The sequence below is a fragment of the Kockovaella imperatae genome (assembly GCF_002102565.1).
Source record: "Kockovaella imperatae strain NRRL Y-17943 chromosome Unknown BD324scaffold_2, whole genome shotgun sequence".
Lineage (NCBI taxonomy): Eukaryota > Fungi > Basidiomycota > Tremellomycetes > Tremellales > Cuniculitremaceae > Kockovaella > Kockovaella imperatae.
Window position 1 is genome coordinate 815529 of NW_019028942.1, and position 21074 is coordinate 836602.

At 52.3% G+C, this 21074-nt stretch overlaps 9 protein-coding genes across 9 annotated transcripts; 3 read left to right on the plus strand and 6 right to left on the minus strand.

The window, feature by feature from the left end:
• Window positions 1–5: 5 nt before the first annotated feature.
• On the minus strand, window positions 6–1392 carry BD324DRAFT_615344 (hypothetical protein; the record flags this gene model as incomplete). Its single annotated transcript, XM_022014710.1, has 7 exons — window positions 1095–1392; window positions 1020–1054; window positions 887–971; window positions 687–823; window positions 569–648; window positions 455–513; window positions 6–404 (listed from the first exon to the last, which is right to left on the minus strand). The coding sequence occupies exons 1-7, from the start codon at window positions 1312–1314 to the stop codon at window positions 7–9; spliced, it is 1014 nt and encodes a 337-aa protein (XP_021873662.1). The 5' UTR covers window positions 1315–1392.
• Window positions 1393–1467: 75 nt separating this feature from the next.
• On the minus strand, window positions 1468–4772 carry BD324DRAFT_615349 (phosphatidylinositol 3-kinase). The gene is made up of 14 exons (XM_022014711.1): window positions 4649–4772; window positions 4506–4592; window positions 4360–4461; window positions 4180–4323; window positions 4007–4136; window positions 3883–3969; window positions 3765–3845; window positions 3480–3722; window positions 3154–3438; window positions 2829–3116; window positions 2071–2794; window positions 2010–2024; window positions 1726–1970; window positions 1468–1685 (listed from the first exon to the last, which is right to left on the minus strand). The coding sequence occupies exons 1-14, from the start codon at window positions 4744–4746 to the stop codon at window positions 1551–1553; spliced, it is 2664 nt and encodes an 887-aa protein (XP_021873663.1). The 5' UTR covers window positions 4747–4772; the 3' UTR covers window positions 1468–1550.
• Window positions 4773–4893: 121 nt separating this feature from the next.
• BD324DRAFT_597468 (nucleolar protein 14) lies at window positions 4894–7866 on the plus strand. Its single transcript, XM_022013881.1, has 7 exons — window positions 4894–5114; window positions 5156–5236; window positions 5277–5648; window positions 5686–5751; window positions 5803–7026; window positions 7062–7412; window positions 7447–7866. Exons 1-7 carry the CDS (start codon window positions 4923–4925, stop codon window positions 7852–7854), a joined length of 2694 nt encoding a protein of 897 aa, XP_021873664.1. The 5' UTR covers window positions 4894–4922; the 3' UTR covers window positions 7855–7866.
• A 2238-nt stretch (window positions 7867–10104) lies between these two features.
• Window positions 10105–11505, minus strand: BD324DRAFT_648500 (S-adenosyl-L-methionine-dependent methyltransferase; the record flags this gene model as incomplete). The annotated part of the gene is made up of 10 exons (XM_022017851.1): window positions 10105–10144; window positions 10186–10351; window positions 10391–10459; window positions 10497–10596; window positions 10634–10714; window positions 10752–10837; window positions 10875–11142; window positions 11187–11239; window positions 11290–11331; window positions 11376–11505. The coding sequence occupies 10 exons, from the start codon at window positions 11503–11505 to the stop codon at window positions 10105–10107; spliced, it is 1035 nt and encodes a 344-aa protein (XP_021873665.1).
• Window positions 11506–11682: 177 nt separating this feature from the next.
• Window positions 11683–14539, minus strand: BD324DRAFT_615365 (fungal-specific transcription factor domain-domain-containing protein). Its single transcript, XM_022014712.1, has 16 exons — window positions 14031–14539; window positions 13957–13981; window positions 13784–13918; window positions 13582–13746; window positions 13402–13546; window positions 13139–13363; window positions 13061–13104; window positions 12924–13026; window positions 12832–12885; window positions 12717–12791; window positions 12562–12680; window positions 12251–12524; window positions 12019–12216; window positions 11949–11982; window positions 11848–11911; window positions 11683–11805 (listed from the first exon to the last, which is right to left on the minus strand). The coding sequence occupies exons 1-16, from the start codon at window positions 14350–14352 to the stop codon at window positions 11721–11723; spliced, it is 2067 nt and encodes a 688-aa protein (XP_021873666.1). The 5' UTR covers window positions 14353–14539; the 3' UTR covers window positions 11683–11720.
• Window positions 14527–16448, minus strand: BD324DRAFT_615370 (hypothetical protein). Its single transcript, XM_022014713.1, has 5 exons — window positions 16042–16448; window positions 15871–16003; window positions 15330–15831; window positions 14993–15292; window positions 14527–14955 (listed from the first exon to the last, which is right to left on the minus strand). Exons 2-5 carry the CDS (start codon window positions 16000–16002, stop codon window positions 14564–14566), a joined length of 1326 nt encoding a protein of 441 aa, XP_021873667.1. The 5' UTR covers window position 16003; window positions 16042–16448; the 3' UTR covers window positions 14527–14563.
• Window positions 16449–16719: 271 nt separating this feature from the next.
• BD324DRAFT_648503 (hypothetical protein) lies at window positions 16720–17622 on the minus strand (the record flags this gene model as incomplete). The annotated part of the gene is made up of 3 exons (XM_022017852.1): window positions 16720–17022; window positions 17061–17237; window positions 17278–17622. The coding sequence occupies 3 exons, from the start codon at window positions 17620–17622 to the stop codon at window positions 16720–16722; spliced, it is 825 nt and encodes a 274-aa protein (XP_021873668.1).
• A 139-nt stretch (window positions 17623–17761) lies between these two features.
• On the plus strand, window positions 17762–18921 carry BD324DRAFT_240854 (nucleophile aminohydrolase). Its single transcript, XM_022012255.1, has 4 exons — window positions 17762–18090; window positions 18247–18550; window positions 18589–18678; window positions 18717–18921. The coding sequence occupies exons 1-4, from the start codon at window positions 18022–18024 to the stop codon at window positions 18887–18889; spliced, it is 636 nt and encodes a 211-aa protein (XP_021873669.1). The 5' UTR covers window positions 17762–18021; the 3' UTR covers window positions 18890–18921.
• Window positions 18922–19009: 88 nt separating this feature from the next.
• On the plus strand, window positions 19010–20549 carry BD324DRAFT_644486 (histidinol-phosphate transaminase). The gene is made up of 3 exons (XM_022017593.1): window positions 19010–19732; window positions 19768–20018; window positions 20056–20549. Exons 1-3 carry the CDS (start codon window positions 19241–19243, stop codon window positions 20492–20494), a joined length of 1182 nt encoding a protein of 393 aa, XP_021873670.1. The 5' UTR covers window positions 19010–19240; the 3' UTR covers window positions 20495–20549.
• Window positions 20550–21074: the final 525 nt, after the last annotated feature.

Consider the following 21074-nt stretch of genomic DNA (forward strand, 5'->3'; position numbering starts at 1 on the left):
CTTGTGCTATGATTTACTCTGACGATTGATGCCAGCCACAGATTGACACCACTCGCCTCTCTCAAACCGGCCTTCTCCTCTTTCGACCGCCTCGCCGAGCTTCCTCACGCTCTCTTGCAAGACCTCGCAGATCTTTATCCTGAGTGTCCGTTCGTGTCCGTCTGCCAAACGCCCAGCCTCCCTTGTCCTCCGCTGCTCTTGCCCCGAAGGTGACGAACCCTGCTTCTCCCACACACCTCCTACACCCACTGTCCCCTGCTGGTTCCCGGCGAGCCGCCGCCACTCGTCTATTAAGGGTCTGATACGATCGGTCACTGGTTGACCGTAGGTCACCGTCACTTTGCCACCTCGGCGAGGCAGCCATTTCGGGACGCTTCTGGGCTCGGGCATGACAGTATCAAATCCTGCTCGTATGTTAGGCATACAGCCGCGGGAGGAGTCAACTGCAACTCACCTGAGATCCACATGGGGATTATTTCTGGCAAGGTTTTGGAGTCCATCAGGATCCTGCTCCTAAGTGGGCTTTTAGCCCCCGCGCAAAATGAGGCGGGGTCAGCCCTTCACTCACACGCCCCACTTGAATCTAATCAGTCCTCCCTCAGGGTTGATATTGCGCTGGTTCACCTTTCCCTCCGGAAAGATGTGCAACTGTATTCTCAGAGAATAGTCGAGAAGCCACAACGTACCCAGCCTCCACTCTGAAGGATTTTGATAGCCTCGTCCACGGCAGGTTGGAATATGCCTCCTCCACGTTCAGTATCCAGCACTTGACCCCAGGCGAAAAACTTGCGGAGAAAGGCGTTTGTGAACATTATATCTCTCGCTGTTATCAGATTCACCGTCAGCAAATGGTTTCCCTCCCCCCTAAGATCTTCCAGCTACTCACCACCGAGTGTCCAGCGAGAGTTTCGTGACACGCTTGATGGAGACGCGAAGGGCATGTATGTGGTGATTGGCATTGAAGCCCAAGCCTGTAGCTACTAAGCCAAGACCCCTGCAGATAAGGTAATTGAACTTGCCATGGGGTCATCCACGACTGAATTATGGTTACAGACTGAGAATGTCAGAAATGTCTTTTGCCAAAATAGTCCCACCGGTCAAAATGCCCTGTGTTCCAAGGTCTGTCGACTCTCCCACTCCGTAAAGAGCCTTTCCTTTCCCCTTGATATCCAGCTGGGCGTCCCGGGCCTTCAACGCTTCTAGCAATATCGGTAATCCCTGGACGTTGAAAGAGGTGGTACGGGCTCGAGCAACAGCCCTGAAGAGCAGTGCCGTTGCGGAGAGCGTTAGCCCCGATATAAGCGTCGGGGCCATTGTAAACCAGTTCCAGGAGGCTGCGACCCGAGGCGGACAGCTTGCCTGTACGAACGACCCTCAGGTAAGCGACAAACGTGGGCTTTCTGAATGCTCAAACTTGACATTTCGAAGATCAATCGAAAACTCCGATGATCGGCGGTCACTGAGTATGCGTATCTTAGGATGTATGCAATGTTCATAATTATGGGACCCATGCGAGAATACAACAGCTAAAAGGTCGAATAAGAGCAGGCTCAGTCTCGCAAGTACTGTGCCCAGTCGTGAATACGATCGAAAACCACGGTCAGATAGGATGTATCGTTGAGCAATGCTTCAAATTGTTTGATGGCATCCTCCTCTGAGAGGTCTAGCATGAATTTTTCTTGTACCTGGGTCGAAGATTAGACCGATACATGCAAATGCACTCACTTTCCATACAGCCTTGTCCGGCTCGAGACGAATGTCTTGAATACCTGCATCGACCATGAGTGCCACGAGATTCAAGATCAAATTGGCATTCTTTCGTAAACCAATGAAGGCGGTATAGCACAAACTCTGGAACCGGGCATAATGAGTTGAGCTTGTCCCGCCCATCGCGTCAACCATCTCTTTGCAGACCTTGACGGGAGGCGGATAAGGCTTCGGATCACGTCCGAGAATGTACCCAAAATCGACTACGAAGATCAGCCATCGGTCAAGAGTCTAGGGCATACCGTGGAAGAAATGACCTGGAGAATAGGTCAGTCCAGGAGACAGCGACAAGAGACAACTCACCATCAGGAGCAAGCATAAGGTTGTCTAGATGGCGATCACCGACACCAAGCACATAGGTGAGGACGGAATAGCCGGCACAACTCCGGATGAAAGTATCCAGAACGCTAGCTTCGATGCCATAGGAACCCAAAGCACCATCATCTGCGTGCTCAATCCGCAGGTAGTTTTGCAAATTGCCGTGCTCAGCCATGATTGCGGATAGACTTTTGCTTGGCACGAATTGTATCATCCCCTCTGCAACGGAAGTCGCCAACACATTGTAAGGGCTGAGGCGGAGATCGAGATTTTCCTTCCTGAGGAGTCGGTCCATCAGGGTGAAGAGCTGAATGACGAGCTGATCTTGTCGTAAGTCATCGCCATTCTTGAATATGATGGCGTAGTCGTGGTGAATGACTGCAATTCCGTCGGCGTTCTCGTCCTCTGATGTCCGGTTGGGATCGGTCGTTTCAAACCATAGCAGAAGGGGAAACAAATTGGATTTGAAAACAAGTGACTTTTCGGGGACCAAAGAAGTCACCGATATCCGGGCATTCAGAGGGAGTGGTAAGGGGCCGGATAGTGGGTTCAACCCGTGTTTCGGGTCCGAGATGTAGGATTGAAGCTTTTCGATCTTTCTCGTTCTCGAGTCCTTCGACGCTCGCATCTCCTTGGCGCGCGCAGATAGCGTTTCGACCAGCTCGCCCTGTCGTCGAAGCACATCCCGCTGTGCTTTACCTGCCTCAGTCTTGCCATCAGCGGAATCATAAGGTCAGACTCACCTCTGAGAGTTTTTTCATATATCGGAATGCCACCTTCGCGTACATCTTTCCAACCGTACCTCTATCTTCGCATTCGATCATGAGATACCAGTGAAACGCAGTGCCAAATATCGGATTTGCAACGCTCCGATCGATCAGGAACTGTGATAGACCGCAGTCCTCATCTTCCATGAGAGCGGCATCGCGTTTCCGTTGCGAGACCCGACCATGTCGCAGCATCAAGTTGAGAGCGGCTGTATGCTCAAACTTAAGAGCCTGAACAAGTTGCAGTAGATACAAGACCAGTTCCTGAAATGGTCAGCGGGCTTAGCACGCTGCCACTCACCTCATCATCCGATCTCTCCAGCCGACGCACTGCGAAGGCCCTGACTCGTCTATCCGAGAAACCGGGACCCAGCAATTCCAGGGCATCGTCCACGCCAATCTCCTGACCCCAGAGGGGCAAGAGCTTTTCGACTGCTTGCTTGGCTTCCATAGGATCCGACCAAGTGACACACTTTAGGAATTTGGTGAGGGATCGAGGTGATCGGAAGAGAGAGAACCGGAACTTCCATAGCAGATCCTTATCGACAGGAGACAGTGATGCAGTCGGAGGGAGTTGAAAGATTTCCTGGGGTCGTCAGAGCCCGAGTTCATCCAGGTGCTGCTCACATTCAAGCGATCCCGATCGGCAGGACCAGGTTTCAAGTCTTTGCCCTCGTCACCTAGCCGCTGACTTCGAAGCAATTTGCGGTGCTTGATTTCTACAGGATTCTCTCGCCATGTATCGGGGTCGTATATTCTCCAAAGATATTGGTCACTTGCCAGGAGGTCGGGTGGGAGAGCCGAGGGGTTTGGATTTCCTTGCGTAGGTGGAGCAAGGACAGGCTGAGGAGGCAGAGTTGCCGGTGATTCCTGTGACGATATAAGCAAATATTTTCCGATGCTCGAGCTTGCCTGTTCAGAGAAGACGACGGGGAAGTCAAATTTCGGCAGATCCACGTATAAGTAGACTTTGGCAGACTTGCTTGCCTCAGCCTGAGAGAATCAACTATGCTTGTCGAAGGGTGCTTACCGAATGAACCTTCTCCACTTGCCGGAATGCCAGACGATCCAACCAGTCCACCTTGGGAATGTCCCCTCGCTCATAGTCTTTCACAAGCTTCATACGTCAGCTGATCAAAGAGCTAGCCACCTACCCCTTCAAGTCGGCCCATCTCATCCGACTCTTCGCTTGAGAACTGTTCACTGGGGGTAGATGTCTCCAAGCTTGGATCTGCTTCCGTGCCTAGATGAAGAAACAGACGCTGCTGCCCACGCTTCAAGGTCCTGAACCGCGACATCAGTACTCTCCAGCCACTCCATGACCCACCGCTTCGAGTTGAACATGGACATGGTAGACCCACCCACTGGCACAGGTTTGCCGGCACCGCGCACATCCCAGATGGTAAAGGCGATCTGAGCTGTCAGAAGCAGCGATTGGTATGTGATGGGCAGGGTAATCGCTTGGTTCCACCTGCGACTCAGTCTCAGCCTTATTTTGACGACCCACGTATATGTTCGCGGGAAGTCCTTCCAAGCAGTCCGGTATGGTAATGTTGCGGCCTTGCCGTCCATCCACAGCCGACATGTGACATAGAGATCTGAGAGCCCTCTACTTGGGATGAGCCAAGTGAGAGAACAGAGCTTTTTTCTCACTCTGAGCTCAAGCCTTCGTGATCTAGCTCTGGGTCATCCAAGATCTCTGAGTAGCTACTTTTGGGCAGATCGCCTTCCAATGACGCGCTGTGATAGGTATCAGCGAGGAGGTAAATGGACCACGGCGAGGTATTTATGATCACATTTTGAGGGTGACTGGAGCTTTGAGATCACACAGTCTAGCGAATGAGAAGTCCTTGTCCCTTGAAGACGATGCGCCTTGCATAGTCTCCAAAGTCATCTCATTTTCGATTATCGTTCAGATACAAGGTACCATACAGAGAAGCAGAGTAGCTACGTGCAATAACAATCATGACGTGGCATAATTGAAAGGTCACATCTCCGTTCCATCGCTGATTGATTTTTTCAAAAGTTCAAAACCCATCCAGTATCTTTCATTCACCCAATCCTTCAACGATGCCGGCGTCACAGCTCACGCAGCTCAAGTCGGCACTGTCTACAGCTGGTCTGAATCGTAAATCAACCTCTAAGAAGGATAAAAAGGCTTTCAAAAAGGGTGGATCGCGAGAAACAGACAGAGCAAAGACTTTGGCTAGGCTGGAAAGCATTCAGAAGAGCTTGAACAAGTTTGATGAACTGGAGACAAGGGTGAGTCGTTGCGTGGGAGAGCCCTGCTGAAAGATGCACAGTCCAAATATGATGTTGGTGGCAGGAATATCAAGGGAGTTACTGGGAGACCCAGCGCCAGCAAGCAAGCGGGACTAGAGCAGGTGCGAACCAATATGCCTGCCCTCGCTAACGGGACAATAGCGTCGAAAGACTCTGCTTCCCGAGCATCAGCAGCGTGGTCATCGGGGAACTTTTCGGGATCGTAGATTCGGAGAATCGGATCCGACCATGTCAGTTGAGGATCGGATGCTGGAGAGGTATACGAGGGAACGGCAACGTGGTCAAGGTAGAAAGGGGATCTTCAATTTGGAAGACGATGATGCGGACCCCTTTGATGATCTTGGTGACGGAAATGCCCTCGGAGGCCTGACTCACGGTGGAAGAAGCGTTTCAGATCTGCAGGGCGACGATTTTGAGATTCAGGGATTGGGCAGTGGAGATGAGAACGAGGAGATGCAACCTCGAAGGATAGATCGTGGACCTCGGAGAGACGAGGATGCTGAGGATGAGGAGGTGAGCCGCATTAATTAGGACCTTATCTGACCTTTAGCCTGAGCGGAAAAGGACAAAGGCCGAGATCATGTCTGAGGTCATTGCCAAGAGCAAGTCCTACAAGGTGAGGCTCCCGCTCGCATTTGCACACAAATCTGAGACTGACGTCGTCCAGCTCGAGAGACAACAGCAAAAGGAACAAGATACCGATCTGCGAAATGAGCTTGACGAGGACATTGACGATCTCCGCGAATTACTACAGCAGGAAGCACCTGAGGCGGGACCTTCGAGACCGCGACCACTTTCAACATCCCAAGCTGCTCCTGATACAGAGTACGATCAGTTCGTGAGGACCTTGGCATTTGATGCTCGATCAAAGCCGAAAAACCGGACGAAGACAGAGGAGGAGACGGCTGCGGAAGAGGCTGAGACTTTGCGAAAGGCAGAAGCCAGGAGGCTCAAACGAATGCGTGGAGAGGATGATGATGAAGGAGATGATAATGACGCTAAGCAGAAGAGACGAGGAGAAGGTGACGATCTTGATGACGATTTCATGGACGATGACGAGCTCCTGGGACCGGGATTGACACGAGAAGCCATCGAGGACATGGAGCTTCAAGGTTCTGGTACCAACGAAGACGAAAGTGACGAAGAGGACGATTCGGCGGCACAGGAGCTCGGCAACGAAGAGGACGAAGGCGATTCAGATGAGGACGACGATGATCCTGAGGATATTGGAGCCTCGGACATGAGTGACCTCGACGAAACAGGAGAAAGCGGTGAAGGGCAGCCCAAGAGCCTCGTGGCGACTCGCACCGTCAAGCGAAAGTCTAAAAAGAGGTCATCAGAGGTCCCATTCACCTTTCCATGTCCGGCAACAGTGGAAGAATTGGAGGACATTATGGACGCACTCGATGATTCCGCTCTGGCCACTGTCGTCCACCGCATCCGAGCGTGTCATCACCCCAGTCTAGGCGAAGGTAACAAGGGCAAATTGCAAACCTTCTTCGGCGTAATCATTGATTACACTCTACTCCTGGCTGCACAGACACCGCCGGCTTTCAAGTCAATAGAGTCGCTGATGCCTCACATCATCGGTCTCTTGAAGCTCAACCCCGTTACAGCTGCTCATCACCTTGTCGCAAAACTTGATCTCATGCACAAGAATCTCGTTCAGGGCCTGGCGAAGGGTGCTGAATCCTCGGATGCCAAAACATGGCCAGGCGTCCCAGAGTTGGTCCTGCTTCGGGTGATTGGAACGGTCTGGTCGACGAGTGACTTCTCCCACCCTGTTGTAGCACCTGCCATGCTGCTCATGGGGCAGTACTTGTCCCAATCACGAATACGGCAAATCAGTGACGTCTCTTCAGGACTGTTCCTCTGCACAATTATCGCACAGGTGAGCCAGGAGACAGGTGTCTCTCTGACCTTCAGTACGAGAGCCTATCGAAGCGACACGTGCCGGAAGTTTGCAATTTCTTGTCCTCATCGCTGCAGTCATTGTTTCCCCGGAAGAAATCTGCAGCTGTTCCGCTCGCTGTCACCAGACCGAGCTTGCGAATCTCGGAGCCTTCGGAGATCGAGGTCGTTCCAGAGACAGATCTTGCCCGCCTTCTTTGGGACACGGGAGAGGGAGCCAAGGTAGCAGCGGCAGCCTTGACACTGCGGCTGGTCATTGCTTTTGCCGAGCTCAACGCAGGATCCTTGGCCTTTATCGAGGCCTATGATCCCATCAGTCGCCAGCTAGCTTCGTGCAAGGTTTCCAAGCTTTCTGAAAGTCTTCAAGTGAGTTTCTTCTTGCCGCGATTCTGACCAACAGAAACTGCATCGAGACACACTCGCATCGCTTACTCGCATGCTCGACTTCGCCCGGTCAAGTCGCCAACCACTCTCGCTTCAAGCTCATAAGCCCATCCCGATCGCTTCGTTTGCTCCCAAATTCGAAGACGACTTTGCTCCAGGTCGACATTATGATCCTGATGTGGAGCGCAATGCCTCGAAAAAGGTCAAGGCGCTGTACAAGAAGGAACGTAGCGGTGCCATTCGCGAGTTGCGCAAGGACAACCGCTTCTTGGCTGGCGAGAAGGCACGAGAGCAAGCCGAGAAAGACCGCGACTATAATGCTAGAATGCGCAAAGTGGAGGGGTCGATCACCTTTGAGCGAGCAGAAGAGAAGGAGATGGAGAGGGAAAAGGCACGAGAGAAGCGCAGAGCCGGAAGAAAGTAAATGCAATGGAATGTCCTTGATCATTCGTATAAGCTACCTGAACCGAACACGCCGCGAGGTCCCCCCGTCTTGACACGAGCCCTGTCCATGACACCATTGGCTTGAGACTCCTTTGCCTTGCCACCGCAGGCACAACCACAAATATTGCATCCGCCTGGTTTTGGCTTGCGAGCATCCTCGAGCTGTAAACGAAGTTCGCGAATCTGGGCCTCGAGCTCAAATTGTTGCAATCGCCAAGCTTTGCGAGCGTTCCCTAATTGATCACTATCTGAGCTCTCGCTGGGAGTGAGACCAAACGAAGCTTCACTAGGCGTCAGAGGTCCGGCCGATTTGACAGGCGATGAGGCACCGGATGACAAGCCTTCGCTATAAGGTGCCAGGTAATCCGAAGCGAATCCGTTGGAAAAATTCATGGACACTGGACGTAGTTCGAGACGCGGTTTAGCGAGTTCTTCACCAAGTAGACGAGGCGGTTCCTTTGACCGCTCCTTCTTTTTCTTGGGAGGCGAAGCTCGCCGTGTTGGCAGCGGTTTGTCCAACATTGGAGAAGAGGCCGTAGAATCGATAATGCTTGCAACCCCACTCCCACTCCGAAGAGATATCGTTTCGCCAGATTCTTCAGTAGGCAACCGAGATTTAGTGGGGAAAGAGGGATGAGCCACGACATGTAGACTAGAGTTGAGAGGTGGTGTTGGGAGTTTTGGCAAGGTAGCGCCTGGTTCCAAACCCGTCGCCTTATCCTTGTTAAATAGTTTCATGAGACCAGACTTTTTGTTCTTGACACGATTCGGTGGAGATGAAGGGATATTTGAATCACCCTTTACAGACAAGACGTTGACAATCTTGTGAGCTGTCCCCGTTCGCTTGTGACTCTTTTGCTTCTCCCGCTCTTGCGCCTGTTCAAGGGATATCAAGCCGAAACCGGGAGAAACGCTGCCAGCCGTTGGCATTCGTGATGTCGTGAAATGGGAGGGGTCGATGGACCCAGTATTTGGGCGCTGGGGAGAGTTTGCTTTCGCAATCGGCAATAACGTCTCCTCAGAGACATCTCGAGCCAAATGACCGTGATCGCCCAACTGGGTCGGTGAGGTGGATCCGCTGAACGGCGGCTTGAGCTTCGGGGTGACCAGATGATCGGATGTAATGGTGGATGAGGTCTGATTGGACGCCAACGAGGCGCCCGAGGTCGAGGGAAACAGTTGTACACCCTTTCCAAAGAGATTGATGGGTCTTCGTGCAGAAGTCTCCGGCGCCGTGCTAGTCGTGGTCATCGTCGATCCCGTGGGTGAAGTCTGACGGGATTTGTTCGTGCTCCGTGTTTTAGCGGCTTGAATCATTCTTGTTATGCCATGCGAACCAGAGACAGACGCCGTCGCGGTATCGTCAAAATCGGTCCATGGTACCTCGGAATATTTGCGAACAGTGGGACCAGACACCATGGACATCCTCGCTCGATTATCGAATTCTTCCTCATCGCTCTCATAATCGCTGTCTGCAAAGACGCCCAGCCCACGAGTAGAAGGTAAAACCTGTGCGTGTGTTTGATGACTGACACGACTATCGCGTCGAGAGTAGAGGGATGGAGATGAGGCTAAAGAGCTGATATCGGTCATAGTAGGAGGTGTACCGAACGACTGGGTAGCCAATGCGCGAGCTCTGAGGAATCGACTGATCGATGTACGTCGAGTCGATGGACTGAGAGGAGAGTAAGTGTCTGGCATGATAGTCCACTTCGACTCAATTCAAGCCACCAGAACTCACGCTGCAGAATGAATTGTGTGTTCTTGTATTGTCTTGATGGATTCAAGCAGATCAAGTCAGATGATTCAGATAGGAAATGGATCATGACTGGGCTGGTCAATTCCATTAATGTCAATACGTGGATGGACCTGTCGATATACAGGACGCGTTAGATCAGGCAGATACATTATCGTGAGAGCGGATGGACAGCAAGGGACGCGAAGGCATGGAACGAGAAGAGACGCGGAAGTAGCAGATGAAGGCAAGACGAAGGCAAGGGATGCAATGATCGAGTTCCGCTCAATTTAAGCTCTGACCAAGGGGAAAAAATATGGGTATGTAGCGCGGGATGCTGAGTCCCTAAGTGCGGGTGACTCGTCATGCTTGTTGTTCTGTGCCAACAGGTCTGTCTACCCAGAAGAAAATATGCATTGCTCTTGTCTATTTCAGTACCGATCCTCCCATAAGTGTCTACACCTTAACCGAAGTAAAACCACGCTTAGGGAGGTCTCAAGCCTTTGGCTTTCGGCAAACCCAAAGCATCATAGGGCTGGGTGAAGTCAGCCAAATGTGAATCAACGATCGACTCACGTGAAGAGCTTTGTCTGCCCTCCAGCAACCAAGGCAGCTTGTGCCTTGATCAAACTCTCTCCGACATCGTATGTACCCTTGGGAACAAAGCCGACCTTTTCGATACCCCAGAGCATGTTTTGAGTGAAGAAACGTCCGACGCGAGACATGCGGAAGACAGTGAACACTGGCATGTCAGAGGGGATGTCAAGGCTATACAACTCACTATCCCATGTTGTCTGAGCTTTCAGGGGGTTACCTTCGAGGGGATAATACCACTTGACAGCGTCCTCTCCTACATAATCAGCAAAGCCAATGGACACGAGGCTCACGGTCAGCGAGGTCTTCCTCGTGCAGAAGCTCGAAGCCCACGGATTTCAAAGCCTTCCGAGCGGCTTCGATGGTTCTCATTTCTGCGATACCATCTCCAAGCTAAATTATCAGGGACAGAGACGAGCAGACTACCCACCTCAATTCCATGTTGGATTTCCTTGTGTCTGGGGATAGAAGGATCAAAGGCATCGGTCATGCACCATTCATACACTCCGAACTGAGAATTCAGAACGTCATCGAGGACACACACTCACCACACCGCCAGGCTTCAGACACTTGAGGATCTCACCATAGATTCCCTCAAAGGTCGGAGCGTGACATGTAGCCTCGATAGCATAAACTCAAGGTTAGCTCGGGCCTTAGGGGTCCGAGCTCACTGGCATCGAAGCTGTTTTCGCCAAATTGTTGACTGAGGGTCATGAAGTCTGCTTTGACGAACGAGACTTTGTCGCTCAATCCGGCTTTAGCAGTCTTCTTGCGAGCGCGTTCCAGTTGAAAGTCATTGTTGTTGACTCCAACAATGTTGGCGTCGGAGAATCGCGCAATCTCCCTCGCAGGACCCCCGACCCCACAGCCAACGTCCAAAACTCGCATGCCAGGCTTCAAGTGCATCATGTGCGCCAGATAATGTTCATGACGGGCGAGCTGGCTAGGTCAGTCCTCGCTCTCGCTCTTGCTAGTGCCCATACCGCTTGCAAAAAGGCTTCGCCCTTGTAGAATCGGCAGAAGTGGAAGGATTCCGCTGTCATGGCTTCCTTAGCGTCCAGTCTACCAATCTACAGCACGACTTACCCCAGCCATATTCATACAGCTCAGTGGCTCCATCATAGTATCCTGGACAGAACAATCAGAAAGGCTACGAGGCACATGAGACTCACCGTTTACAAGCTCAGCATAGTCGCCCAACCTGCTATCCCTGTGCGCATCGTTGTCCTTTGCAGCATCCTTTTGCCAGTATTTTTTGGTGTAGGCATCGACACGGTCGGCTTTTCTAGACTCGACAGGCATGTTATGGATAAATGAGCGTTCGCTCAATGAATGATATCCAGTCAACAACAGCAGCGGTAATGAGCAGGACGAGCAACCAAATCCCCGTCTTCCTTGAAATGGTACGACCGAAAAGAAAAAAAAAGGCTGGGGACAAGGTCCAAACGCGCGCCTCCACGTGGTCCGCGAATGGGACGATACCGAGCATCATTGTTATTATACATGGCTTATGTAGATTACTCTGCAGAAATGTCCCTGCCGAACGTGTACATGCCCTCAATGACACCAAGTACACTGAGAAATTGCATGAGAAGCTTTTGACTAGACACACGATCAGTTACATCCGGATGAGATCACACTCACGCTCTGGCCGTGGTCGGTGAAGGAGATACGGAGCACTCCATGAGTTGAATGGCAACAAAGCGGACTGACGTCAGCGTACATCAATCCCCATTTGACCTCACCTTTCTGCACCAGAGAAGGTCCATTGATGGCAACCTGAGAAGTCAGGGATGCAGATCTCATACGACTCACGCTCTCAACCGGCAGACTATTGAGTCCATCCAATAATTCTCGGGCGATATCCTCGGCCGCCTCCGCCATTTGCAGACCTGCGAGTCCCCCAACACCAGTCATTGGCATTTGCGTGAGCAATGCGAGCTGCTGAAACAGAGACTCTCGCGTTTGAAGCAGGACCAGCCGAACAAGATGTTGAGTGACGAGGATGTTTCCCTGCAATTAGCCCGGTAAGAGGCAGACGACCCACCTGCATTACTGTGAAGCTATTCAGTGCATGGGGTGTCTCGCCGGGATCCTGGAAAAAGTCGAGAACACGTTCATGAAGTTCGGTCTCCCAGTCGTGATCCGGACTAGTCTCAAAAGATATATTCTTGCTTCGTAGCTTGAGCGGGGGAGCGACATCCAAGGCGGTCTGAATGACTTTTTCTCTGAGCTCGTTGACATTGGACAAATCAGCCAAGATGCTATCGACCGTAGGTGGCGCCTTGCGCCTTTGTAATAAGAGAGCATCATTTAGTATCCTGCAACGTCAGCCATGTCCGGCAGTCTGCGGCGCACCGAAAGAGATTTGTGGCTATGTTGAATCCGGTGATGAGCGGCGTCTTACCGAAAGGTTGCGGGAGGATGCCAGCTGGCGTGATCTGTTCGTCGTCGACCTCGGACGGTAGCATCAGGTTCTGAGAATCAGTTCAGCTCATGGAGCATTAACATACGGCTGCATCCTCCAGCCTCAAGCATATTGTCCGCGCGCGAAGACAGGCGGTACTTTTATCGGCCTGGAAGAGAAGCTGGAAATAAGCTATGCTGGGCATTTTTTTTTTAGCTTACCCAGTAGATGCGTCTTCGCATCTCACACTCGATAGGATCCAAAGACTCATAGCTCTGACGTTAGCTGAGCTGGGATTGTTGTGTTTACTAACAGATTCCTCGTTGAGTCTCAACGCAAGCGCCAGTTGGTTCGCCTGGGCCGTGCAGATAACGTGTGCGGTGTTGTTACCGAGGAGGAGGTGCACGATACCCTCACTGACGGTCAATCACAGTCTCGGCATACACTCACAGATAGCAGATGACCACGTATGTACTGAGAACGGGTCCAGGATCCTAGCTGTCAGTCGCGTCTGCCATCATGACTCACGTCAAAGATATAGGATATCTTGACCCTCGCCACTTTGACGCATCGTCTAGCTAGTGACTCGACTTCACTCTTGTCTAGATTGACAAGGCTTCTGGGTATCTGGACCAATGTAGAAGCGATTATCGTCAGGGTGAGGGCAAAAAATATCGTATCCGTCTTGTCGAGTCGGAGGGCAAGATTGTGAAGGAAGGTCGGTCGATGTAAACAGGGAGTGAGAGGATATACCTGACGGGATGAGCTACGTCCAGATGACTCAGACTTACATAATTGAAAAACAGCCCGATGATATGATCAATCACATGGGGAGCGGCTACCTGATCCAAGTTTTCCGGCAAGGTGGAGGTACTGAGCGATGGCGAGACCGCGAGTATCGGATATGAGGGTGATGTGAAATCGATGGAAGATGGTCTGGAGCTCAGGAGACGCTCTGCTGTATTACTCACGGGAAGGCAGCCTCGGCAGCGTCAGGAACAGTAGGTACGACGGGGAGATTGGGAACGGTAGGAGCGATATCCGGAGCACTGGCAGCAGGAGGCCTGGGGTTGGGAACTGGTGTAGGTTCACCGTTCGGAAAGCCATGGACAGCATCTGAAATAGCACTCAAGTCCCTGAACTATCAGGTCTGGATCGCCAGGCTAGACCTACACAGGAGCCGGGCCCTTTCGGCGTGTCACTTTGACCCGAATGCACTCGAGTGCGAACCGGCGGCATCTCGCGCATGGTAAGTTGGCAATATCGGGATGATCGGGAGGCACCAATGGCGATGGTTCACATCGTCGCCTTGCCGTCAGACACACCCAAACGAGCTGTACACTCACTTTCCCTTTCGACAAGCTTCGCAGCCTGGGTAAGTCAGTATCTGAAAATCTCCTTGGTCAAACAAGCGTCTCACTGGTCAATCCTGAAGATCCGTTGGCCCGGGAATTAGATTGTCTCCTGCCATCATTCCAAGTTGACGAATTCGGAGGACCAGAAGAAGATTTCGGAGGTCGACTGTCATCACTCGATGTACCATCGAAACTCAGTCTAGATCGTTTTCGATTGTCATTACTGTCTCTCCTTGGGAGTGAGTCGGCTATTGGATTAAACGGCGGTGGAGAGCCATGAAATAATTGATGAGGCGAAGATGGAAATGAAGGTGCACGAATGGAGTCGAATGACCCTCTTTGGAGTGAGCCCTTGTCGCTGGACATTGACCCCCGAAGGCTATCCATGGTGGATGATGTGATTGCTGCTGCTGCTGCTGCTGCTGATGGTGATGGTGATGGTGGTGTGAGCAGCTGCTCCTCTTTTCCCCTCCGGTTAGTCCAATTATTACTGCTTTTTCATTAATTTACGTTATTGATCACAACCACGTGGTGACACTCTGGGACGCCGGACTCCAGTCGGAGAGGATGAGGATTCTGCATGCATGCATACAACAAATCATCGCTGTACCGGCCTGAAGCCATTTGGAGCATAACTCTGACGCAGATTAGACGGCCCAGGCCCGCTAGGTCGTACGTTATATGCAGTTGTGTTCGTGGTCGTGCTCGTGGTCGGGGTGCTACGGCCATAGACCGTGTTGCCGCTATTATACGCTCTGAGAGGTGTGGACGGTGGCTTGACCTGAGCGGAGGACGATCCTGCTGGCTGAGTGCGGCTCGTAGTATTGTCACGAAGAGCGCGCGGTCTACGAGGATCCAGTGTACCTCGGATAGAAGGCGCCGACGTCGGGATGACACTTTGGGCGAGCTTATGTGCATTGATCCTTCCAGCGAGCTCCACTGGTGTGGTCTGCCCAGCCAATTTCGCAAGGGAGTTGAGCAGTTGATCGGCTGCCTGTTAGCCAGATTCCCAGACGGGGAGACTCACCAGCAAGAAGCTCTCGCTCTGTGGGGCTGTTCAAATTCGCCCTGACACGATAAGCTTGCCATTCTTGGAGCTCCTCGATCAAACTGGAGTTATCCTCCAGAGATTGATCCACAGACTCAATCTGCTCCTCGGTCGAGCCCCACCAGCCGGTGTTGGCCGGAGGCTCGGGACATGCCCATCTCCGGTGCCACGCCCTCTCGTATGCTGCGTCAATGGTGGACGTGAAGCCAAGCCCAACTGTATGGACGCTATCGTACGTGGGCGCGAAGCTCGGCGTCCATCCATTGACTATGGGGGTGACTGTGGTTCAGCTTTGTTCTCATCATTATGAGCTCACCTCCACGGACAATACTTCCAAATCCTCCCGTAGCTCGCTTCTGCTTCCATTCGCCCATCTTAAGGCTGGCTTTCCTAACCAGAGATTCGGACAATGTGCGTGTTGGTCGGCTGGCACTAGCTAGAGTTGATTGAACAGTCATCGGCATCGCACTTCCAAAGGAATCTCCCCGGGCAGCCAGCGTCTCGAGCACAGTCGTCCCAATGTTGAGTCTGCGACTCATGGCATCCTCTACACGCAGATCCGCCGGGGAGGAGAAATACTCTCCTTGTGGTGTCTTTTGCATCAAACCCCATCGCGTTGTTGACCCAGTATCCAGGTGTTCCTCCGGCTGAATGCGACGCATGAGGTTGTATATGGCGACACAAAACGTATAGATGACGTGCGGCGGATAATGGGAACTCAGGGATGGGACGGGATGGTCGAAACGTTCGAGCGGTGGCATGGGGTTGGGGTACGAGCAAGGGACAAGAAGATTCTCGCAGAAGATATGCAAGAGTTTCTGGAAGTCAGCAAGACTGGTCTGAGACTTGATTCTTACGACTAGAGCCTCCCACGTCAGGGTGTCCTGCTTGAAAACATGACCAAGAGTATTTTCCTCTGACTCCTTGAAGTCTGGTGGTAGCCTCAGGCTTAAGATTTTGTTCATCGGTGCAGGCAGGTGGACGGCCATTCTGTAAGATCAGCCAAGCTGTAAAGGGGGATAATTTACTGAGCAATAATGAGGGCGAGTGCAGCCCGGAGCTCTGCGCTGAGCCTTGTTCCGGATGCAGGAGCAGCCTCTTCCTTGGCTTCTACTGGTGTTTGGAGATTTTCTTCCGTGACTTGAACCTTTTCCGGGCTGCTTGCCTTCTCAGGGGACGACTTGGTGGATAGCTTCAGGGTGATCTTTTGACGTTTGGCATCCGGATCACCCTCGACCTGAGGTGGAGGGATTACAGGGGATGGTGAGTCGCGTTTCCTCTTGGCGCCGGGCGAAGTCGAGGCTGCTTACATCAGTGCCACGTCTCTATCACTGATTCACCTCGCGCCGCTCTGGCTACACCCCTAGTCTCCCTGGCCATCGTTGCAGAAGGATGCGTTAAAATCCAGGATGTTAGACGTGATCAATTCAGAACAACAACAATTCGTGAATGAACCGGAGTTTTTAAAGACGCCAAAGTGGCGATAGGCAAAGATTCGGCATGGATTAGGTCAAGACACTGTGGGATGGATCCTCTTGCGTCGGGCTCGCCTCGACGATGATGAGGCTGAGTTCGCAAGACATGGAGGCCACCGATGCCAGTGTGGCTGATGCCCATTAAAAGCATGCCCTATTTGGTCATTAGCTGCTATCAATTCGTCCGCAGTGAGCAATAGTGGCATTGCGCCATTCATACAACAAAAATAGCTACTCGAAAGGGTTGGTCCTCCCAGCCTGATCATCTGCGCCTTCCGCATGGCCGCCATCAAGGTCATCGCCCCATGCACACAGCGCATGCCACCACTTCTCCCCACCACCATGAGCTCGTTCGTCTACCTGAACCGGCGCACCTCCACGCCAAGCAGGTCCTGCATACCCGTAGGCAGTGTCTACCCCAGGTGATGATCCAGCAGAGGAGATGGAGTCCCGAGGAAAAGGGTCGAGACCAGCGTCACGGTATGGCTGGTTGCTGTAGGGATCATTGTAGGGTTTCGGTTGAGTCGTTGGTAGCTGCACATAAGTAACTGCTCAACGTGTGTGCTTCTCACCGAAGGATGCTTCCCAGTGATGTTCTCCATCAAACCCCTCAGGGACTGTCTCTCCACAACTGAGAATGGTCTTGACAAGAAACCAGATGACGTAGACTGCGGAGACGGTGGTAATTGCTTTGAAAGCCGAGCGGCTCGGCGTCGAGCAGCATCCCTAGCGGCGAACCGGGCCAGAGTCTACACCCATCAGCGACGTCATGGAGGTTCATCGACTCACATCTGCGACACGTCTTTCCTCCTCTGCGTTCTCATTCCCAGGAGGATAAGTGTCATCCTTGATCTCATCCTGACCCATCTCTGGATCCCACGCTCTCTCCTTGCCCTTGGCAGAGCGTGGTATACCGAGGTCTTGCTCGTGATCTTGTGTCATGGACACCCTGGAGGCTAGTTGAGGAGTCGTCTCTGCTGAATATTGCCGACTAGGTGTCGAGGATCCAGATGATTCGCTCGTCGGTCTTTTACCATAGACAACAGTCCCATTCCGAGTTACGGTGGTGACGGCATTGCCAAACGGAGGATTGACTTCATCGGCCAACGGTGTGTAGGCGCGAGAGCTTGGCATAACTCGCGCACACTCGGTGAAGACAGCGATTTGTAGACCTCCAGACCTAACAAGATGGTAAAATCTTAGCTCGCCGTATACTGCAGGAACCAATAAATGTCAACACGCCGTGAGTGTCGTCGTTCAAGACAGTCTCAGCCTTGAGGGGGTTGCAAAGAGGGGCGAGACGTCGAGGAAGGGTGATAAACGGGGGGAATTGCTTCCGCAGCCAGAAACCACGTGGCGTTGATCAACGCCCACTACTCATCTCTCATTGCAATGAATGCCTTTGCTTCGCTACAGCACATCTTGCATCATGTCTGGGATAGTATCCATCGATATAGAGCATCTGAAGAAGGGCGAGGTGAATCTTGGAGTGAGTCGACCGTGTAGTGTTGTTCCTGATCTCAGACGTCCATCATGGCGGTCCAATTTGACGGAGGAGTGGTCATTGGTGCTGATTCACGAACCACAACCGGAGCATACATTGTGAGTATGCATCTGGAGAGTGATGGAACATTCACATGATGAGTCCACGGACATGTTCAGTGGTGCTCTGTTGTGTCTTTCACGACACTGTCTCATTAGCTATTTGGGCATTATTGGCTTCGCGCTGACGCGTGCGCCGCGGCGCCCTTCCTGCAGGCCAATCGAGTCACCGACAAGCTCACACACATCCACGATCGAATCTATTGCTGTCGTTCTGGATCAGCAGCAGACACTCAAGCTGTTGCCGATGCCGTTCACCAGCACTGCCAGGTTTACACTGCCGTCTACGGAGGACCTCCGCCGGTAGCCACTGTGGCCGCCATGTTTGAAAAGCTATGTTACGAGAACAAGGATCAGTTGACAGCTGGTATCATCGTTGCTGGATGGGATGAGGAAGGAGGAGGCGTGTTCAACATTCCCGTCGGAGGAGGCATCTTCCAACAGCCTTGGGCTATTGGAGGTGAGTATCGGCGTGGGGGAAAGAACGCTTATGCGCAGGTTCCGGATCGACTTATGTGTATGGTTATTGCGACGCGACCTACAAAGAGGGTTGGAATGAGGCAGAGACAGTCGAATTTGTCCGCAATAGTGAGTACCACGAAATCAACTCGGCTGAGAATTTCCAGCCCTTGCCCTCGCCATGTCTAGGGATGGCTCATCGGGTGGAACCATTCGTATGTGTGTCATCACCAAGGATAAGGTGGAGAGACATTTCGTTCCGGGCAACAAGCTCCCCCGATTCTGGGAGGGGAAGGAGGTGTTGGCTCAGGCTCCTAAGCCGAGCATTGCAGTGGCATGACATGTATGCATTGGAGACATGACAAATCAAACGCTCAGTCCCGGCGGTTATCGAGTCGGGGAATGCGGACTTGGCGAGTCGAAATATTGATTTCCGATATCCCATAAAATGTTGCGAAGGACTTGATCATCCTGTCATTGTCTCTCAAATCAACCTTTCCGAACACGCTCACCGGGCTCAGCTGGAAGGACAGTAACACACAGGAGACGTGTGCGATTCCTTGCATTGGCTCAACAATTGCTGCCTCTGACAACGTCGTGTTCCCTCAGCATCTATCCGTATCATATTGTGCGTCCTGTCCAGTCGAACTCAACAACCTCAGATCGGGATCATCCACCAGCCTTGATCAGTATGCCTATTCTCGGTCTGACTGTCCCTGGACCAGCTCATCCTCCTCACTTCTCCCTTGAACGTCTTATCCGTCCCAACATCCTCTCCTTGGAGCCATATCGCTGCGCTCGTGATGACTACTCCGAAGGTGTACTTCTCGATGCGAATGAAAACGCGATGGGATCCGTCCTGCCTAAGAAGCTTGATCCAGTCGCAGCTCAAACTTTAGAACACGTTCAAGGCGATCTGAATCGATATCCATCACCGACGCATGACGATCTCAAACGCAAGATTGCCAAGTTTCGTGGTGTGCCCGATGAGCACTGGGTCTTCCTTGGCGTTGGGTCCGACGAGGTCATCGATCTCTTATTTCGCGTGCTCTGTGTTCCCGGAAAAGACAAGGTCATGACAACTCCACCGACATATGGCATGTACGGAGTCACAGCGCAAGTCAACGATGTGGGGGTGGTCCCAGTGCCATTGACAGCAGATTTCCAATTGGACGAGGCCAAAGTGAGAATAGCAGACAGGCATAAGCTGACATGAAGATGTCGGCCTCTCTCGCTGAAGTCAAGATTCTGTTTGTTTGCTCACCTGGCAACCCAACAGGGACTGTGATTCCTCTCGACGCCATCAAGCGAGTACTGGACAACCCGACATTCACCGGAGTTCTCGTTGTCGACGAGGCGTACATTGATTTTGCCCCGAGCGGGAGCAGTGCAGCTTCTCTCGTCAACGAATACGCCAATGTCTGCGTCACACAAACCTTGAGCAAGAGTTTCGGACTCGCTGCCATCCGGTGGGTCAGGGGAGAAGCGAAGTCACGCTGATGTCAGTCTCGGATATCTTCTGGCCCCACCGCCTTTGGTACAAATCCTCACCAACGCCAAAGCCCCATACAACATTTCCTTGCCTACCGCTTCTTTAGCTCTCAGTGCGGTATCTGACGAGGGACTGGCCGAAATGCAGCGAGTCGCAGCGACACTCAACGACAATCGAGACACCCTGATCAGGGACTTGAGAACGATCCCCCGAATTGGTCGTGTTCTCGGAGGCAATCACGCCAATTTTATCCTGGTTGAAGTCTTAAACAAGGCAGGAGAGCCTGATGTACAGCTAGCGATGGAGGTGTACAAGACTCTGGCGGATAGCCGTGGGGTCGTCGTGCGCTTCAGAGGCAAGGAGCCTGGATGTAAGGGGTGTCTGAGAATCACAGTGGGAACCGAGAAGGAGTGCAAGCTGGTGACAGAGCGATTGAGAGAATTGCTGCAATGAACGCGGTCCATAGATGATAGACAGAGCATCTCAAATGTACATACTCAGCGACACGGTGGTACTGAAGACAGACCTGCTGAAGACTTCAGCACCTTGCCCGGGATCATATACGCCAACGAGCGGGCTGGTTTCAAAATTGCATTTAGAGAAAAAAAAAAGGTCCCATGCGAACCGTACCCGCGTCCGGGGCCTGGCAGGGGCTTTCATTTCTACAAGTCACGAACTCATCTCGCCCCCTCTGATCACTTGTACTTGCTCAACATCCATCCTCACTTCCTCTACGTACCTTCCTGGGTATCCCATTGGAGATATGGCCTCTTGTGACATCTTGCAATAAACATCCGTCTTCCCACCAACATCTTGCCTGTTTCAACAACAATAGACGAACGACAACGAACATTTGACTCCGGCCTGACGACATCTCTCAAATCGATCGATCACCCAGCTACCTTTCACCCACGCTAGATAAAGCGTTTCCTCCGCAGCGAACGATCTGTGGTACGAACACCATACTCAGCTCTACGCTGAATCAGCTTGAGCAGAGCGCTCCCTCCTGCTCCCCCTCCCCTCTACTTGATTG